The sequence below is a fragment of the Anolis carolinensis genome, unplaced genomic scaffold (genome assembly GCF_035594765.1).
Source record: "Anolis carolinensis isolate JA03-04 unplaced genomic scaffold, rAnoCar3.1.pri scaffold_7, whole genome shotgun sequence".
Lineage (NCBI taxonomy): Eukaryota > Metazoa > Chordata > Lepidosauria > Squamata > Dactyloidae > Anolis > Anolis carolinensis.
In genome coordinates this window covers 29,137,711-29,159,242 of record NW_026943818.1, presented here as the reverse complement: position 1 = coordinate 29,159,242, position 21,532 = coordinate 29,137,711, and the positions used below count along the sequence as shown (strand labels likewise).

The 21,532-nt window shown below is 43.9% G+C and overlaps 1 protein-coding gene across 3 annotated transcripts in view; it reads left to right on the top strand.

Annotated features, from left to right (window-relative positions):
• The window catches only part of ap2b1 (adaptor related protein complex 2 subunit beta 1), a 37,369-nt gene extending 18,708 nt beyond the window's left edge, over positions 1 to 18,661 (top strand). For 2 of the 3 annotated variants that reach the window (XM_062960473.1, XM_062960474.1), the window contains exons 13-22: positions 700 to 959; positions 3,654 to 3,846; positions 6,533 to 6,574; positions 7,531 to 7,677; positions 7,755 to 7,900; positions 10,700 to 10,829; positions 11,946 to 12,030; positions 13,851 to 13,937; positions 14,080 to 14,234; positions 15,516 to 18,661. In XM_062960473.1, coding sequence (XP_062816543.1) covers positions 700 to 959; positions 3,654 to 3,846; positions 6,533 to 6,574; positions 7,531 to 7,677; positions 7,755 to 7,900; positions 10,700 to 10,829; positions 11,946 to 12,030; positions 13,851 to 13,937; positions 14,080 to 14,234; positions 15,516 to 15,590 — 1,320 coding nt within the window. In that variant the 3' untranslated portion in view covers positions 15,591 to 18,661. The remainder of the gene's footprint in view (positions 1 to 699; positions 960 to 3,653; positions 3,847 to 6,532; positions 6,575 to 7,530; positions 7,678 to 7,754; positions 7,901 to 10,699; positions 10,830 to 11,945; positions 12,031 to 13,850; positions 13,938 to 14,079; positions 14,235 to 15,515) is intronic. The other variant, XM_062960475.1, reaches the window with a different exon arrangement.
• The last annotated feature ends 2,871 nt before the right edge of the window (positions 18,662 to 21,532 follow it).

Genomic DNA, 21,532 nt, shown 5'->3' with positions numbered 1-21,532 from the left:
TGCAAATGGTGTTGGGTTCCCGAGTCTACAGTTGGGTGCAAGAAGGCCATGACGATGATGATGATGATGATGATGATGATGAAGAATAATAATAATAATTATAATAATAATAGATTAAATTTAATCGAACAACTGTGGGAAAAATGGGTGCAAATGGTGTTGGGTTCCCGAGTCTACAGTTGGGTGCAAGAAGGCCATGACGATGATGATGATGATGATGATGATGATGATGAATAATAATAATAATAATAATAATAATAGATTAAATTTAATCGAACAACTGTGGGAAAAATGGGTGCAAATGGTGTTGGGTTCCCGAGTCTACAGTTGGGTGCAAGAAGGCCATGACAATGATGATGATGATGATGATGATGATGATGATGAATAATAATAAGTAATAATAATAATAATAATAATAGATTAAAATTAATCCAACAACTGGGGGATAAATGGGTTCAAATGGTGTTCGGTTCCCGAGTCTACAGTTGGGTGCAAGAAGGACGTGACATTTATTATGATTATTATAATCATAATAACGACTGTTTTCCCTATCAGTCCAGCTCATGGGAGTTGTAGTCCAAAGTCAGTTAGAAACATCCATTATTTCCAATGGGACGACTCTGTCAGCCCTCAGCTCCTGCTCATGGGAGTTGTAGTCCAAGCGTCCACTCTTTCGTGTCTCGCCGGCTTCTCCTCCAGGACTCGGACAACCCGGACCTGCGTGACCGTGGCTACATCTACTGGCGCCTGCTGTCCACGGACCCGGTGACGGCCAAGGAGGTGGTCCTCTCGGAGAAGCCGCTCATCTCGGAGGAGACGGACCTGATCGAGCCCACGCTGCTGGACGAGCTCATCTGCCACATCGGCTCCCTGGCCTCCGTCTACCACAAGCCCCCCAATGCCTTCGTGGAGGGCAGCCACGGCATCCACCGCAAGCACCTGCCCATCCATCACGGGAGGTGAAGCAGTTGGTTTTATTGTGTTGTTATTATTATTATTTTCTTCCCTGTAATAGGCAGTGTGGAAGAGGCCTGATTGAAGTGGCCCTGGGTTGAGTGGGTTGCTAGGAGACCAAGTGGGTGGAAAACAATTATTCCTCTCCCTCTAATTAGGACTTTAATTTTCTTTTTTTTTGTTGTATGCACGTAGAGGCATGGATGAGGGGTTGTGCTGCCAAGTTTAGTGTTTCTGGGATGTGTAGTTTAGTTGTTTTGTCCGGTGCCGTGATTCCATTACCCTTTTATATATATAGACTAGCTGTGCCCGGCCACGCGTTGCTGTGGTTAGGACTTAATTTTTCTTTTCTTTTTGTTGTATGAACGTAGAGGCGTGGATGAGAGGTTGTGCTGTCAATTTTCAAGGTTGTGGGGCATTTAGTTTAGTTGTTTTGTCCGGTGCCGTGATCCCATTACCCTTTTATATATATATATATATATAGACTAGCTGTGCCCGGCCACGCGTTCCTGTGGTTAGGACTTTATTTTTCTTTTTGTTGTATGAACGTAGAGGCGTGGATGAGAGGTTGTGCTGTAAATTTTCAAGGTTGTGGGGCATTTAGTTTAGTTGTTTTGTCCGGTGCCATGATCCCATTACCCTTTTATATATATATATAGACTAGCTGTGCCCGGCCACGCGTTCCTGTGGTTAGGACTTTATTTTTCTTTTTGTTGTATGAACGTAGAGGCGTGGATGAGAGGTTGTGCTGTCAATTTTCAAGGTTGTGGGGCATTTAGTTTAGCTGTTTTGTCCGGTGCCGTGACCCCATTACCCTTATATATATATATATATATATATATATATATATATATATATATATATAGACTAGCTGTGCCCGGCCACGCGTTCCTGTGGTTAGGACTTTATTTTTCTTTTTGTTGTATGAACGTAGAGGCGTGGATGAGAGGTTGTGCTGTCAATTTTTGAGATTGTGGGGCATCTAGTTTAGTTGTTTTGTCCGGTGCCGTGATTCCATTACTCTTTTATATATGTATATAGATTATTCTATAATAGTATAGTGGTATAGTTCAATATAGTAATATATAATGGTAATATTGTGTTATGCTAATGATATAATATATTGTATGTACATACAGCTGCTCTGAGTCCCCTTCGGGGTGAGAAGGGTGGGATATAAATGTAGTAAATAAATGCAGTAAATAAATAAATAATTTTAGACTTAGGCTCAGCCAAAGTCTGACATGACTTGAAGGCACACAACAACAACAACAACAATCCTAATTAACTTGACTATCTCATTGGCCAGTAGCATGCCCACACTTTCCATTAAAATCCTAATAGCTTTATGTTGGTTAAAATTGTTTTCATTTTTAAATACTGTATTCTTTCGTTGTTGTTGTTGTTGCACTACAAATAAGACATGTGCAGTATGCATAGGAATTTGTTTGTATTTTTTTTTTAAATGATAATTCGGCCCCTCAACAGTCTGAAGGATTGTGGACCGGCCCTCTGCTTAAAAAGTTTGGGGACCCCTGAGTTAGAACTTCTTCCTCTGCCACTTTTAAACCGCAGTCACCCCTGTGATATACAATCACAGATTCTCTGTTCCTTACCAGGACACAGACTACATTAAATAAGTCACCAAACTTATTTTAAAGTGACTCAAAATGAACAACTGAGTCTCCCTGATCCCCTCAACCTAGGATCGGTCTTCCCTGTGTCTCATCAGAGCACAGACTCAATCCCTTTTTTAAACTTTGCACTTCTTCAACAAAACGGCAGTTGGCTCCGCCTACTTCTCCATGGCAACCAGCCTCTGAGTGCTATACGATCACAGATTCTCTGTTCCTTCCCAGGACACAGACTACATTAAATAAGTCACCAAACTTATTTTAAACCGACTCAAAATGAACAACTGAGTCTCCCTGATCCCCTCAACCTAGGATCGGTCTTCCCTGTGTCTCATCAGAGCACAGACTCAATCCCTTTTTTAAACTCTGCACTTCTTCAACAAAACGGCAGTTGGCTCCACCTACTTCTCCATGGCCACCAGCCTCTGAGTGCTGAGAGGCAATAACTGTAATACTTACCCTTTTAAAACACAAACACACCATTAAACATAACATCTGTAAACCAAAAATTCATACTTCATTATTTTATTTATTTATTTATTTACAGTATTTATATTCCGCCCTTCTTTCTCACCCCAAAGGGGACTCAGGGCGGATCACATTACACATATAAAGCAAACATTCAATGCCTTGACATAGAACAAAGACAGAGACAAACGCAGGCTCCGAGCTGGCCTCGAACTCATGACCTCTTGGTCAGAGTGATTGGTCTCAGCTGGCTGCAGCAAACTACATTAAATAAGTCACCAAACGTATTTTAAACCGACTCAAAAATGAACAATTGAGTCTCCTTGATCCCCTTAACCTAGGATTAGTCTTCCCTGTGCCTCATCAGAGCACAGACTCAATCCCTTTTTTAAACTCTGCACTTCTTCAACAAAACGGCAGTTGGCTCCGCCTACTTCTCCATGGCAACCAGCCTCTGAGTGCTGAGAGGCAATAACTGTAATACTTACCCTTTTAAAACACAAACACACCATTAAACATAACATCTGTAAACCAAAAATTCATACTTCATTGCAAGTGGGAAAATGATCAACTCTCTGTTCTTTTGCTTTCGTGCAGCACCGACGCCGGAGACAGCCCCGTGGGGACCACAGCCCCGCCGAACCTGGAGCAGCCGCAGGTGATCCCCTCCCAGGGCGACCTCCTGGGCGACCTCCTGAACCTCGACCTCGGCCCGCCCGTCAACGTGCCCCAAGTCTCCTCCATGCAGATGGGGGCCGTGGACCTCCTGGGCGGAGGGCTGGACAGCCTGGTGAGTCGGCCACGGAGCCATTCCTCCCCCAGGCTCAGCTTAGATTCCCAGAGTAGCTAGCTGTCGTTCTTAAAATATATACAAGGGCTATCCACAAAGTAGGTGTAAATAAGTGTGTTTTTATTTTGATTTATAGAAGTCATGTTTAATTTCGTTTTAAAAGTCATGTTTAGCTATGTTTAAAAAGGGTAAGTATTAGTTACCAGTGCGTGGGGGATGGTAACCAGCTCAGCATTCTGAGGCAGGTTACCATAGTAACGAGGACGGAGCCAACCGCCGTTTGAAGGAAAAGGAGGGAATCTATATATATATATATATATATATATATATATATATATATATATATAAGAGTGAAGGCATCACGGCGACCCACAAACAACAAAACTACAGGCCCCCCAACCTCGAAATTTGACAACACAACCCATCATCCACGCCTCTAGGTTGATACAACAAAAAGAAAAGAAAAATAAAGTCCTAATTTGAGAGAGAGGAATAATTGCTTTTATCCAGTTGCTGCCAGTTAGAAGGCTAAGCTCCTCCAACTTGGTCTCCTAGCAACCCAATAAAAAATTATAAAAAACACTAAAAAATAATTAAAAACACTAAAAAAAATTAATACAATAAAATACTATAATAACAGAAAATAACTAAAAATAATACAAGAAAATAATAAAATATAATAAATAAAAAGATAACTTACAATAAAATTAATTTAAAAATACAAATAACGTCAAATAAAAATTACACAATTTTTAACCAATACCTTCACCACTTTGCCACAGCAACGCGTGGCCGGGCACAGCTAGTGTTTAAAGAAAACAGTTCAGTCTGTGATTTTTAGTCACAGGGAAGACACTGGTTCCAAGTTAGGGAAACCAGTGAAACTCAGATCTCTAGTTGTGTCAGATTAAGCAAGTTAGGTGACTTGTTTAGGTTCAATTGTAGAGTCTGAGTAGTAAGGGGAAATAATCCTGGTTAGATCCAAAGTGATCAGGTTTAGACTGCTCAAGGAAAGGAGCAAGTATTTTGAAAGCATATTCATCATAAGTTATATTTGCAACCATTATCTAAGTGCCTTGAAAGAAGTTACTGTAACCACTAAGCTCTGTGACTGAAATAAACTTGGCGGCAAATTTACTGGGGCAGACCTTTTCAAACTCATCTATATATATAAAAGAGTAATGGAATCACGGCACCGGACAAAACAACTAAACTAAACGCCCCACAACCTTGAAAATTGACAGCACAACCTCTCATCCACGCCTCTACGTTCATACAACAAAAAGAAAAGAAAATTTAAGTCCTAGCCACAGCAACGCGTGGCCAACATAGCTATCTATATATATAAAAGAGTAATGGAATCACGGCCCCAGACAAAACAACTAAACTAAACGCCCCACAACCTTGAAAATTGACAGCACAACCTCTCATCCACGCCTCTACGTTCATACAACAAAAAGAAAAGAAAATTTAAGTCCTAGCCACAGCAACGCGTGGCCAACATAGCTATCTATATATATAAAAGAGTAATGGAATCACGGCCCCAGACAAAACAACTAAACTAAACGCCCCACGACCTTGAAAATTGACAGCACAACCTCTCATCCACGCCTCTACGTTCATACAACAAAAAGAAAAGAAAAATTAAGTCCTAGCCACAGCAACGCGTGGCCGGGCACAGCTATCTATATATATATATATAAAAGGGTAATGGCATCACGGCACCGGACAAAACAACTAAACTAAACGCCCCACAACCTTGAAAATTGACAGCACAACCTCTCATCCACGCCTCTACGTTCATACAACAAAAAGAAAAGAAAAATTAAGTCCTAGCCACAGCAACGCGTGGCCGGGCACAGCTATCTATATATATATATAAAAGGGTAATGGCATCACGGCACCGGACAAAACAACTAAACTAAACGCCCCACAACCTTGAAAATTGACACCACAACCTCTCATCCACGCCTCTACGTTCATACAACAAAAAGAAATGAAAACTTAAGTCCTAGCCACAGCAACGCGTGGCCGGGCACAGCTATCTATATATATATAAAAGGGTAATGGCATCACGGCACCGGACAAAACAACTAAACTAAACGCCCCACAACCTTGAAAATTGACACCACAACCTCTCATCCACGCCTCTACGTTCATACAACAAAAAGAAATGAAAAATTAAGTCCTAGCCACAGCAACGGGTGGCAGGGCACAGCTATCTATATGTATAAAAGAGTGATGGCATCACGGTGACCCACAAAACAACAAAACTACAGGCCCCCCCAACCTCGAAATTTGACAACACAACCCATCATCCACGCCTCTACGTTCATACAACAAAAAGTAAAGAAAAATTAAGTCCTAATTAGAGGGAGAGGAATAATTGTTTCTATCCAATTGCTGCCAGTTAGAAGGCTAAGTTCCGCCCACTGTTTCTGGGATGTGTAGTTTTGTTGTTTTTGTCCTAGGGCGAGAACTCACTACCCTTTTATATATATAGATTATGATTAGCACCTTCCCAGGCTCAGCTTAGATTCCCAGAGTAGTGCCGTTGTTTTGCTTTGGGCCCGTGGCGCTCGCTTTCTGCTCCTTCCTTGCTGGGAACTGGTGGAGACTAAACCCTTCCTTCCTTCCTTTCTCTGTCTGTCTGTCCGTCTGTCCCTCCGCTCCGTCTCTCTTGCAGCTTGGCAGCGACCTTGGCGGGGGAATTGGTGGCAGCCCTGCAGTAAGTGGGTTTTTGCAATGCATTATTCCTAGATTTATGTCCAATGCATTCATAGTTTTTGCAATGCAATATACCTGGATTTATGTCCAATGCATTCATGGATTTTGCAATGCATTATACCTGGATTTATGTCCAATGCATTCATAGTTTTTGCAATGCATTATACCTGGATTTATGTCCAATGCATTCATAGTTTTTGCAATGCATTATACCTGGATTTAGGGCCAACGTTTTTGTTATTTTGCAATGCATTATACCTGGATTTATGTCCAATGCATTCATGGATTTTGCAATATATTATACCTAGATTTATGTCCAATGCATTCATAGTTTTTGCAATGCATTATACCCAGATTTAGGGCCAATGTTTTTGTTATTTTGCAATGCATTATACCTAGATTTATGTCCAATGCATTCATGGATTTTGCAATGCATTATACCTGGATTTATGTCCAATGCATTCATAGTTTTTGCAATGCATTATACCTGGATTTATGTCCAATGCATTCATAGTTTTTGCAATGCATTATACCTGGATTTAGGGCCAACGTTTTTGTTATTTTGCAATGCATTATACCTGGATTTATGTCCAATGCATTCATAGTTTTTGCAATGCATTTTACCCAGATTTATATCCAATGCATTCATAGTTTTTGCAATGCATTTTACCCAGATTTATATCCAATGAATTCATAGTTTTTGCAATGCATTATACCTGGATTTATGTCCAATGCATTCATAATTTTTGCAATGCATTATACCCAGATTTATGTCCAATGCATTCATAGTTTTTACAATGCATTTTACCCAGATTTATCTCCAATGCATTCATAATTTTTGCAATGTGTTATTCCCAGATTTGCATCCAATGCATCCATAGTTTTTGCAATGCCTTATACCCAGATGTGTGTGTTTGCAATGCCTTCTGGGCCCAAAGAGACCTTCCTCCCTTGCAGGTGGGCCAGACCTTCATCCCGTCCTCTGTGCCGGCCACCTTTGCCCCCTCGCCCACCCCGGCCGTGGTCAGCAGCGGCCTCAACGACCTCTTTGAGCTCTCCTCCGGCATCGGCATGGCCCCCGGGGGCTTCGTGGCCCCCAAATCGGTAGGTTGCCGGCCATTCCGCCCACGGGCCACCCCTCCCCACGGGCCCCGCTGACCGCTGCCTCTCCCCCCCCCCAGGTCTGGCTTCCGGCCGTGAAGGCCAAGGGGCTGGAGATCTCGGGGACCTTTGGCCACCGCCAGGGCCACATCTACATGGACATGAGCTTCACCAACAAGGCCCTGCAGCACATGAGCGACTTCGCCATCCAGTTCAACAAGAACAGGTGAGGAGGACAAGCCTTGAATGAGTGGGCCTCAAAGAGTGGTCCCTCGACTTGAGGTCCTCCAGGTGGGATGGACCTTCTGGGAATGGAAGTCCATAACACTTGGAGGACCATCGTTGCCTTCTTCTCCTTCTCCTTGGTGGTCAAGTTCTCCTTCTCCTCCACCTCCTTCTCCTCCACCTCCTTCTCCTTGGTGGTCATCCTCAAAGAGTTGTCCCTCGACTTGAGGTCCTCCAGGTGGGATGGACCTTCTGGGAATGGAAGTCCATAACACTTGGAGGACCATCTCCTTCTCCTTGGTGGTCCTGCTCTCCTCCTTCTCCTCCACCTCCTTCTCCTTGGTGGTCATCCTCAAAAGAGTGGTCCCTCAACTTGAGGTCCTCCAGATTGGATGGACCTTCTGGGAATGGAAGTCCATAACACTTGGAGGACCATCGTTGCCTTCTTCTCCTTCTCCTTGGTGGTCAAGTTCTCCTTCTCCTCCACCTCCTTCTCCTCTACCTTCTTCTACTTCTCTTTCTCCTTGGTGGTCAAGCTCTCCTCCTTCTCCTCCACCTCCTTCTCCTCCACCTTCTTCTCATCCACCACCTTCTCCTCCACCTTCTCCTCCTTCTCCTTGGTGGTCAAGCTCTCCTCCTTCTCCTTCTCCTCCACCTCCTTCTCCTTGGTGATCATCCTCAAAGAGTGGTCCCTCGACTTGAGGTCCTCCAGGTGGGATGGAGCTTCTGGGAATGGAAGTCCATAACACTTGGAGGACCATCGTTGCTTTCTTCTCCTTCTCCTTGGTGGTCAAGTTCTCCTTCTCCTCCACCTCCTTCTCCTCTACCTTCTTCTACTTCTCTTTCTCCTTGGTGGTCAAGCTCTCCTCCTTCTCCTCCACCTCCTTCTCCTTCTCCTTGGTGATCATCCTCAAAGAGTGGTCCCTCGACTTGAGGTCCTCCAGGTGGGATGGACCTTCTGGGAATGGAAGTCCATAACACTTGGAGGACCATCGTTGCCTTCTTCTCCTTCTCCTTGGTGGTCAAGTTCTCCTTCTCCTCCACCTCCTTCTCCTCTACCTTCTTCTACTTCTCTTTCTCCTTGGTGGTCAAGCTCTCCTCCTTCTCCTCCTTCTCCTTCTCCTTGGTGGTCATCCTCAAAAGAGTGGTCCCTCAACTTGAGGTCCTCCAGGTGGGATGGACCTTCTGGGAATGGAAGTCCATAACACTTGGAGGACCATCGTTGCCTTCTTCTCCTTCTCCTTGGTGGTCAAGTTCTCCTTCTCCTCCACCTCCTTCTCCTCTACCTTCTTCTACTTCTCTTTCTCCTTGGTGGTCAAGCTCTCCTCCTTCTCCTCCACCTCCTTCTCCTCCACCTTCTTCTCATCCACCACCTTCTCCTCCACCTTCTCCTCCTCCTCCTTGGTGGTCAAGCTCTCCTCCTTCTCCTTCTCCTCCACCTCCTTCTCCTCTACCTTCTTCTACTTCTCTTTCTCCTTGGTGGTCCTGCTCTCCTCCTTCTCCTTCTCCTCCACCTCCTTCTCCTTGGTGGTCATCCTCAAAGAGTGGTCCCTCAACTTGAGGTCCTCCAGGTGGGATGGACCTTCTGGGAATTGAAGTCCATAATACTTGGAGGACCATCATTGCCTTCTTCTTCTCCTTGGTGGTCAAGCTCTCCTCCTTCTCCTCCACCTCCTTCTCCTCCACCTTCTTCTCATCCACCACCTTCTCCTCCTCCTCCTTGGTGGTCAAGCTCTCCTCCTTCTCCTTCACCTCCTTCTCCTTCTCCTTGGTGGTCATCCTCAAAGAGTGGTCCCTCGACTTGAGGTCCTCCAGGTGGGATGGACCTTCTGGGAATGGAAGTCCATAACACTTGGAGGACCATCGTTGCCTTCTTCTCCTTCTCCTTGGTGGTCAAGCTCCTCTTGGTAGTCAAGCTCTCCTCCTCTTCCTCCTCCTCCTTCTCCTTGATGGTCAAGCTCTCCTTGGTGGTCAAACTCTCCTTCTCCTCCACCACCACCTCCTTCTCCTTGGTGGTCATGCTCTCCTCCTTCTCCTCCACCTTCTTCTCTTTCTCCTTGGTGGTCAAGCTCTCCTCCTCCACCACCTTCTTCTCCTCCACCTCCTTCTCCTCCACTTTCTTCTTCTCTTTCTCCTTGGTGGTCAAGCTCTCCTCCTTCTCCTCCACCTTCTTCTCCTTCTCCTTGGTGGTCAAGCTCTCCTTCTCCTCCACCTCCTTCTCCTCCACCTCCTTCTCCTCCACCTTCTTCTACTTCTCTTTCTCCTTTTCCTTCTCCTCTTTCTCCTTGGTGGTCAAACTCTCCTCCTTTTCCTTGGTGGTCATGCTGTCCTCCTTCTCCTCCACCTCCTTCTCCTCCTCTTTCTCTTTTTATTACATTCTTTCTCCTTGGTGGTCAAGCTCTCCTCCGCCTCCTCCTCCTCCTCCTTCTTGTTGGTCAAGCTCCTCTTGGTAGTCAAGCTCTCCTTCTCCTCCTCGATCACCTCCTCCTCCTTCTCCTTGATGGTCAAGCTCTCCTTGGTTGTCAAGATCTCCTTCTCCTCCTCGACCACCTCCTCCTCCTTCTCCTTGTTGGTCAAGCTCTACTTGGTGGTCAAACTCTCCTTGTCCTCCTCCACCTCCTCCTCCTTCTCCTTGGTAGTCAAACTCTCCTTCTCCTCCTTCTTCTTGGTGGTCAAGCTCTCCTTCTCCTCCTCCACCACCTCCTCCTCCTTCTCCTTGGTGGTCAAGCTCTCCTCCTCCTCCTCCACCACCTCCTCCTCCTTCTCCTTGGTGGTCAAGCTCTCCTTCTCTGCCCCACAGCTTTGGCGTCATCCCCAGCACCCCTCTGGCCATCCACACCCCCTTGATGCCCAACCAGAGCATCGACGTCTCCCTCCCGCTCAACACTTTGGGTCCCGTCATGAAGATGGAGCCCCTCAACAACCTCCAGGTGCGTTGGCCAACGGTGGAGGACCGGGCGGAAGGGATCTGGGGGTCTTATATATATGGAGAGGAAGGTTTGGAGTCCAATGACCTAGTTTGCAACAGACCTCACCACCTCCACCACAGACATCCCAGTTGTCTAGTTTCTAACAAACCTGACAACCTTCACCACAGACATTCCAGCTGCCTAGTTTCCAACAAACCTCACAACCTCCACCACAGACACCCCAGTTGCCTAGTTTCCAACAAACCTCACAACCTCCACCACAGACATCCCAGTGGCCTAGTTTCTAACAAACCTGACAACCTCCACCACAGACATCCCAGTGGCCTAGTTTCCAACAAACCTCACAACCTCCACCACAGACATCCCAGTGGCCTAGTTTCCAACAAACCTCACAACCTCCACCAGACATTCCAGTGGCCTAGTTTCTAACAAACCTGACAACCTCCACCACAGACACCCCATTTGCCTAATTTCCAACCACCACCACAGATATCCCAGTGGCCTAGTTTCCAACAGACCTCACAACCTCCACCACAGACATTCCAGTGGCCTAGTTTCTAACAAACCTGACAACCTCCACCACAGACATCCCAGTTGCCTAGTTTCCAACAGACCTCACAACCTCCACCACAGACACCCCAGTGGCCTAGTTTCCAACAAACCTCACAACCTCCACCACAGACATCCCAGTTGCCTAGTTTCCAACAAACCTCACAACCTCCACCACAGACATCCCAGTTGCCTAGTTTCTAACAAACCTCACAACCTCCACCACAGACATCCCAGTTGCCTAGTTTCCAACAAACCTGACAACCTCCACCACAGACATCCCAGTTGCCTAATTTCCAACAAACCTGACAACCTCCACCACAGACACCCCAGTTGCCTAGTTTCCAACAAACCTCACAACCTCCACCACAGACATCCCAGTGGCCTAGTTTCTAACAAACCTGACAACCTCCACCACAGACATCCCAGTGGCCTAGTTTCCAACAGACCTCACAACATCCATCACAGACACCCTAGTGGCCTAGTTTCCACAAACCTCATACCTCCACCACAGACACCCCAGTGGCCTAGTTTGCTCTGTCTCTCTTTCTCCGTCCTTTGCTCCAGGTGGCTGTGAAGAACAACATCGACGTCTTCTACTTCAGCTGCCTCATTCCGCTCAACGTGCTTTTCGTGGAAGACGGGAAAATGGGTGAGTGGCCTCATTTTGGCCTGGTCATTTAGCCCAATAATAATAATAATAATTGTAATAATAATAATAATAATAATAATGTTTGTTTTTAATGTTGTGAGCTTCTTTGAGTCCCAACCGAGATAAAAGCGGGATCGTAATTTTGTTAATGTCTATTGTTTCCAAATGCCGGCTGAGATCTTTTGGCACTATTATTATTATTATTATTATTGTATGACACAGCAAACAAGATAGACATGCTGGATTTTGTGTCACAAAATCACAAGTCGAACACTTCCCAAGCATCTAGGACTGTGTGAAACTCCTCAAAGCACAGCAGACAAAGAATCAGTACAAGAAAACTGCACTACAAACTAGAGTTGACAGCTGGCACAACAATTACTACTATTATATTATTATTATTGTATGATACAGCAAACAAGACAGACATGCTGGATTTCATATCACAAAATCACAAGTCGAACACTTCCCAAGCATTTAGGACTGTGTGAAACTCCTCAAAGCACAGCAGACAAAGAATCAGTACAAGAAAACTGCACTACAAACTAGAGTTGACAGCTGGCACAACAATTATTACTATTATATTTATTGTATGACACAGCAAACAAGATGTATATGCTGGATTTCGTTTCACAAAATCACAAGTCGAACACTTCCCAAGTGTCTAGGACTGTATTATTATTATTATTATTATTATTATTATTATTATTATTATTATTATTTTATTATGACACAGCAAACAAGATAGACATGCTGGATTCCGTATCACAAAATCACAAGTCGAACACTTCCCAAGTGTCTAGGACTGTGTGATGTATTATTATTATTATTATTATTATTATTATTATTATTATTATTATTATTATTTTGACACAGCAAACAAGATAGACATGCTGGATCAGTACAAGAAAACTGCACTACAAACTAGAGTTGACAGCTGGCACAACAATTATTACTATTATATTATTATTATTGTATGACACAGCAAACAAGATAGACATGCTGGATTTCGTATCACAAAATCACAAGTCGAACACTTCCCAAGTGTCTAGGACTGTATTATTATTATTATTGTTATTATTATTATTATTATTATTTTATTGTATGACACAGCAAACAAGATAGACATGCTGGATTTCGTATCACAAAATCACAAGTCGAACACTACCCAAGTGTCTAGGACTCTGTGATGAATTTTCAGATTGAGATTCCAGTAGGGTGGCCTTTTGCAGTTGGCAGATCGTGATTTTGTCAATGTCTATTGTTTCCAAATGCCGGCTGAGATCTTTTGGCCCGGCACCCAATGTGCCCATCACCACCGGGACCACCTGCACTGGTTATTATTATTATGTTTATTATGTTTATTATTATTATGTTTATGTATGTTGGATTATGGTTGTATGTGTATGAAATGTAAATCAAGTGTTTCTGCTGTTTTGCAAGGGTGTGTGTTTCAGTAATGAAACAGTTAACAGCAGGCTAGTTTTGACTGACAGCCTCCTGTTGACCTATCAGGAGGTCGGAACTTCCTTCGGACTGAGGAATGTGCTTTCTTATCTCTGAGTGAGTTGAGCTGTGCTTGCCGTGCAAAGAGGCTGTAGAAGAATTGAAGAGGAATTGGTGTGGCAGACGATTGCAACCAGTTCATCAGGGTGCTGGAGCAGATGATTGATGGAATTTGGAGAAACCCACCCGGCACGCACCCTGACCTCCACGACGAAAATTTATATCCCGCTTTTATCTCAATTGGGACCCACAACATTAAAAACAAACATTATTATTGTTGTAATTGTTACTATGTTTGTTTGTTTATTCTGCAGAGCGCCAGGTCTTCCTTGCGACGTGGAAGGACATCCCCAACGAAAACGAGCTCCAGTTCCAAATCAAGGAGTGCCACCTCAATGCGGGTGAGTCCAGAAAGCGGGACCCCCAGGGGCCATCTAGAACCGCCTCTGGAACGTGGCCACCTCGTCTCTGTCCCCCAAAGAAGGTGGTCACCCGTCCGCCTCCCGTGACCGGGCCCTTCTCTTCTCCTCTCCTTCCCGAAAGATACGGTGTCCAGCAAGCTGCAGAACAACAACGTCTACACCATCGCCAAGCGCAACGTGGAGGGCCAGGACATGCTCTACCAGTCGCTGAAGCTGACCAACGGCATCTGGATCCTGGCCGAGCTGCGCATCCAGCCCGGGAACCCCAACTACACGGTGAGGAGGAGGAAGAGGGGAACGGGCCGGAGTGTGGAAGAGGCCTAAGTGAGGCCTAGCTCTGCCTGTCCTCTGGGCTGAGTGGGTTGCTAGGAGACCAAGTGGGCGGAGCTTAGCCTTTGGATAAAAACAATTATTCCTCTCCCTCTAATTAGGACTTTGTTTTTCTTTTCTTTTTGTTGTATGAACCTAGAGGCATGGATGAGGGGTTGTGCTGCCAAGTTTAGTGTTTCTGGGATGTGTAGTTTTGTTGTTTTGCCCTAGGCCGAAACGCCATTACCCTTTTATATAGCGCAGAGAAGAAGCGCAGAGTTTAAAAAAGAAAGTCAGTCTGTGCTCTGATGAGACACAGGGAAGATTGATTCCAGGTTGATGGGATCAAGGAGACTCAATTGTTCAATTTGAGTCGGTTTTAAATAAGTTTGGTGACTTATTTAATGTAGTCTGTGTCCCGGAAAGGCACAGGGAATCTGTGATAGTATATCACAGGGGTGACTGTGGTTTGAAGTCACTGGAAAGTCCAAGTTTCAGACTTTGGGAACCAGTCCCAGCTGGACTCACAGAGATCCATTGAGTCCCTCATGTCTATGTATCAGCCATTTTGAGGTGAAGAAGACCCTCATGTCTGTATGTCCCTCATGCCTTGAGGCAGAGAGAGGCCTAATGGAGGTCCTTTCTCAAAGAAGGAGTCCCTCGTGGTCTTTCTGTCAGCCATTTTGAGTCAGAGAGAGGCCTCATGGAGGTCCTTTCTCAAACAAAGGAGTCCCTCATGTCTATGTATCAGCCATTTTGAGTCAGAGAGAAGCCTCATGGAGGTCCTTTCTCACGTCTGCATGTCAGCCATTTTGAGTCAAGAGGCCTAATGGTGGTCTCTTCTCAAAAAAGGAGTCCCTCGTGGTCTTTATGTCAGCCATTTTGAAGTAAACAGAGGCCTAATGGTGGTCCTTTCTCAAAGAAGGAGTCCCTCATGTCTGTGTATCAGCCATTTTGAGTCCGAGAGAGGCCTCATGCAAGTCCTTCCTCACATCTGCATGTCCGCCATTTTGAGTCAAGAGGCTGCCTCATGTCCTTATGTCAACCATCTTGAGGCAGAGGCCTAATGGTGGTCTCTTCTCAAAGAAAGAGTCCCTCGTGTCTTAATGTCGGCCATTTTGAGGCAGAGAGAGGCCTCATGGAGGTCCTTTCTCACGTCTTCATGTCGGCCATTTTGAGTCCGAGAGAGGCCTCGTAGTGGTCCGTTCTCAGGTCATGACCCCCGCTTCCCCCCTTCCTCCCCTGCAGCTCTCCCTCAAATGCCGCGCTCCGGAGGTCTCCCACTACGTCTACCAGGTCTACGACGCCATTTTGAAGAACTAGGCCTTCGTTGTCGTCGGAGCGGCCATTTTGTTCCGGGCTCGATCTCGACCAAACGAAACGATGTTTCTTGTCTTTTCTCTCTCTCTCTCTTTCAGGCGGGGATAGCGAAGTAGTTGTGTGTCCGTATTAATTAACACAGTTGTGTCTTTTTTTGGGGGGGGGGGCGCCTCCCCGCTCGACCCTCGGCCATTTTGCCACCGCTTCCGTGCTGCCATTGCCGCTCCATTTCGTGCCAACGCCTTCGCACACCCATTGTGTCGCCGGAGGACGCCAATACACCACGACCCTTTTATATATATATATACAAAGAAGATACTACTTGTTCCTTTTTTAAATAAATAACGGGGGGGGGGGGGGACAGGGCATAGAAACCCATGGGAGTTGTAGTACATCTAGAGTAGGAATTGATTGATTGATTGATTGATTGATCAATCGGTTGATTGATTGACCCCTGGACGCTTCAGAGTGAGGGATTGTTTAGTTTCCTTGGAACTGATTGATTTATTCATTGACAGATCGATCGATCGATCAATCAATTCCTGGTAGCTCCAGAGTAAGGGATTCTTTAGTTGCCTTGGAATTGATTGATTGATTGATCGGTTGATTGATTGATCCCTGGCTGCTTCAGAGTAAGGGATTGTTTAATTTCTTTGGAATTGATTGATTTATTTGACGGATCAATTCCTGGTAACTCCAGAGTAAGGGATTCTTTAGTTGCCTTGGAATTGATTGATTGATCGGTTGATTGATTGATCCCTGGCTGCTTCAGAGTAAGGGATTGTTTAATTTCTTTGGAATTGATTGATTTATTTGACGGATCAATTCCTGGTAACTCCAGAGTAAGGGATTCTTTAGTTGCCTTGGAATTGATTGATTGATTGATCGATCGGTTGATTGATTGATCCCTGGCTGGTTCAGAGTAAGGGATTGTTTAATTTCTTCGGAATTGATTGATTTATTTGACGGATCAATTCCTGGTAACTCCAGAGTAAGGGATTCTTTAGTTGCCTTGGAATTGATTGATTGATCGATCGGTTGATTGATTGATCCCTGGCTGCTTCAGAGTAAGGGATTGTTTAGTTTCTTTGGAATTGATTGATTTATTTGACGGATCAATTCTTGGTAACTCCAGAGTAAGGGATTCTTTAGTTGCCTTGGAATTGATTGATTGATCGATCGGTTGATTGATTGATTGATCCCTGGCTGCTTCAGAGTAAGGGATTGTTTAGTTTCCTTGGAACTGATTGATTTATTCGACGGATCAATTCCTGGTAACTCCAGAGTAAGGGATTTTTTAGTTGCCTTGGAATTGATTGATTGATCGGTTGATTGATTGATCCCTGGCTGCTTCAGAGTGAGGGATTGTTTAGTTTCCTTGGAACTGATTGATTTATTCATCAACCGATCGATCAATCAATTCCTGGTAGCTCCAGAGTAGGGGATTCTTTAGTTGCCTTGGAATTGATTGATCGATCGATCGATCGATCGATTGATTGACCCCTGGCAGCTGTAGAGTAAGGCTTAGTTGTCTAGGAACTAGTTGATTTATTGATCGACCGATCAGTTGATTGATTGATCCCAGGCAGCTCCAGAGTAGGGATTGTTTAATTACCTTGGAATTTAATATTTAATTGATTTATTGATTGATCCCTGTCAGTTCCAAAATAAGGGATCTCTTAGTTGCCTTGGGATTGATTGATTGATTGATCCCTGACAGCTCCAGAGTAACGGATTATTTAGTTGCCTTGGAAGTGATTGATTTATTGATTGATCCATCGATTGATTCCTAGCAGCTCCAAAGTATATGGCATTATTTAGTTGCCTTGGAAGTGATTGATTTATTGATCGATTGATTGTTTAGTTTGCCTTGGAATTGATTGATTGGTTGATGAGTTGATTGATTGATCAATCGATTGATTGATTAATCCCTGGCAGCTCCAGAATAGGGAATTAATTCCAAGTTACCTTGGAATTAATTGATGTATTAATTAATTGCGCAATCGATTGATTGATTCCTGACAGCTCCAGAATTAAGAGATTATTTAGTTGCCTTGGAAGTGATTGATTGATTTATTGATCCATCGATTGATTCCTAGCAGCTCCAAAGTATATGGCATTATTTAGTTGCCTTGGAAGTGATTGATTTATTGATCGATTGATTGATTAGTTTGCCTTGGAATTGATTGATTGGTTAGGGTTAGGGTTAGGTTGATTTGATTGATTGATCAATTGATCGATCAATTGATTGATTCCTAGAAGCTCCAGAATAAGAGAGTATTTCGTTGCCTTGGAAGCGATTGATTTATTGATCGATCGATCCATTGATTGATTCCTAGCAGCTCCAAAATAAGAGATTATTTAGTTGTCTTGGAAGCGATTGATTGATTGATGAGTCAGTCAATTGATTGATCAGTCATTTGATTGATTAATCCTTGGCAGCTCCAGAGTAAGGGATTGTTTAGTTGCCTTGGAATTGATTCATTGATTGATGAGTCAGTCAATTGATTGATCAATCGATTGATTGATTAATCCTTGGCAGCTCCAGAGTAAGGGATTGTTTAGTTGCCTTGGAAGCAATTGATTTATTGATCGATCGATCATTTGATTGATTCCTAGCAGCTCCAGATTAAGGTATTGTTTAGTTGCCTTGGAATTGATTCATTGATTGATGAGTCAGTCGATTGATCAATCGATTGATTGATTAATCCTTGGCAGCTCCAGAGTAGGGATTGTTTCGTTACCTTGGAGTTGATTGATTAATTGATTAATTAATTGATCAATTGATTGATCATTCCATCCCAGGTGTACTACAACTCCCAGTGTGTCCAGCCAGAGAGAGAGAGATGATGGGAGTCGGAGTCCAAGGCGGTACGCAAAGCAAAAACTTCTCTCTCTCTCTGCCTTTTCTATTCTGTACGGTGAGCGAAATGGGTGGGTGGCCTTCTGTCTTTAAAGGGAAGGGGTTTCTCTATCTCTCTGTCACTTTCTTCCTTCCGCCATTCCATCCCTCGGCGTCCGGGAGGGGCCACGCTTTGCCTTTCGTGTCGTCAAATAAATGTCATTTCCACGGAGACCTTGTCTTCCTTCCGGGATTCGGACCCAAAGTGTTTCGGGGACTCGGGCCAGGATTTGAAGGTACAGATGGGAGGGAGGGATGGATAACGAAGGATAGATAGAAGAGGAGGGATAGATGGAGAAATGGAATGGATGGATAGATTGAATGGATAGGATGGATGGATGGATGGATGGATGGATAGAAGATGGTTAGATAGATACGAAGACTAGATAGAGGATGAATAGAGAGGAAGGAAGGATGGATGGATAGATAGATAGATAGACAGATAGATATAATGGATGGATGGGTGGATAGATAGATACGAAGGATAGATAGAAAGAGGATGGATGGATAGGAAGGATGGATAGATGGACAAATGGGATGGATGGATAGATTGAATGTATAGATAGATAGAAGATGGTTAGATAGATACGAAGACTAGATAGAGGATGAATAGAGAGGATGGATGGATAGGATGGAGAGAGAGGAAGGAAGGAAGGAAGGAAGGAAGGAAGGAAGGAAGGAAGGATGGATAGATAGATAGATAGATAGATAGATAGATAGATAGATAGATAGAATGGATGGGTGGATAGATAGATACGAAGGATAGAAAGAGGATGGATAGATAGGAAGGATGGATAGATGGACAAATGGGATGGATGGATAGATTGAATGTATAGATAGATAGAAGATGGTTAGATAGATACGAAGACTAGATAGAGGATGAATAGAGAGGATGGATGGACAGGATGGAGAGAGAGGAAGGATGAGTAGATAGATTGGATGGATGGAAAGATAGATAGATAGGATGGATGGATGGATGGATGGATGGACAGACAGATAGATGACGGATGGATAGATAGATAGGAGATATATGTTGATGGATGGATGAGTTGGTGGGTTGCCATCATGTACATAGATGGATGGATAGATAGATAGATAGATAGATAGATAGATAGATAGATAGATAGATAGATAGGAAGGATCGATAGAAGATGGATAGATAGGACGGACGGATAGATAAATTGGATTGATGGATGGATGGGAACCATAGATACATAGAGGATGGATGGATAGATATGAAGGATAGATAGAAAGAGGAGGGATAGATAGGAAGGATGGATAGATGGACAAATGGAATGGAGGGATAGATTGAATGGATAGATAGGATAGAAGATGGTTAGATACGAAGTCTAGATAGAGGATGAATAGATAGGAAGGATGGATGGTTTGGATGGAGAGAGGAAGGAAGGATGGGTAGATAGATAGATAGATGGATGGATAGATAGTTTGGATGAATAGATAGATAGATAGACAGACAGACAGATAGATAGATAGGAAGGATTGATAGAAGACTGATAGATAGGACGAATGGATAGATGGATAGATTGAATGTATAGATAGGATGGATGGATAGAAGATGGTTAGATAGATACGAAGTCTAGATAGAGGATGAATAGATAGGAAGGATGGATGGATAGGATGGAGAGAGAGGAAGGAAGGATGGGTAGATAGATAGTTTGGATGGATGGATGGATAGATAGATACGAAGTCTAGATAGAGGATGAATACATAGGAAGGATGGATAGATATAGGATTGGTGGATGGATAGGCTGGATAGATGGATGGGAACCATAGATACATAGAGGATGGATGGATAGAGAGATAGATAGAATGGATGGATAGATATGAAGGATAGATAGAAGAGGAGGAATAGATAGGAATGATGGATAGATGGACAAATGGAATGGATGGATAGATTGAATGGATAGATTGGATGGATGGATGGATGGATGGATAGAAGATGGTTAGATAGATACGAAGTCTAGATAGAGGATGAATAGATAGGAAGGATGGATGGATGGATAGATAGTTTGGATGGATGGATAGATGATTGATAGATAGAAAGAGGATGGATAGATAGGAAGGATGGATGGATGGATAGAGAGGGAATGGATGGATGGATGGATAGATACAAAGGATAGATAGGAAGGATGGATGGATAGGATGGATGGATGGATAGATAGTTTGGATGGATGGGTAGATGATTGATAGATAGTAAGAGGATGGATAGATAGGAAGGATGGATGGATGGATGGATAGAGAGGGAATGGATGGATGGATGGATGGATAGATACAAAGGAAAGAAGGTGGAAGATAGATAGATAGGAAGGATAGAAAGAGGATGGATGGGTAGACAGACAGGATAAATAGAATTGATGGAACTGAAGTTTATTTATATCCCGCCTCCATCTCGGGGCAGCTTACAGCAAAATCAGATACAAAACAATAACAAAATACGAAACATCAAAATACAATAACAAAAACCAATAATAATATATACACAATAACCGAAAAAAACAGAAACGTAGTATTAAAACATCGAAGGAAAAACAATGAGGTTGCAATAGTGGGTAAGCCAAGTGCTAAATTCAGAAATGGACAGGAAGGAAGGGTCAAAGATGGGACAAGTGGATGGAAATATGAAGATTGGGAGAAACCAAACCCTGGAGGCACCAAGGATATCCATCGATGGATGGATGGATCAGAAGCTGGGATCGAACCCAGGCATGGAGTAGGAGAACCCACAGGAACCAACCCACAAAGGTCTTGACCTTTGTCGCTGCTGCGTCCATCCTCTACCCATCCTCTATGTATCTATGCTTCCTATCCATCCATCCGTCCTATTCATCCATCCTTCCTATCTCTCCATCTTCTATCCATCCATTCTATCTATCTATCTATTATCTATCTATCCACCCTTCCTTCTCTCCCCATCCGATCCATCCATCCTATCTATCCATCCTCTATCTAGTCTTCGTATCTATCTAACCATCCTCTATCTATCTATCCATCCTTCCTTCCTTCCTTCCTTCCTTCCTTCCTT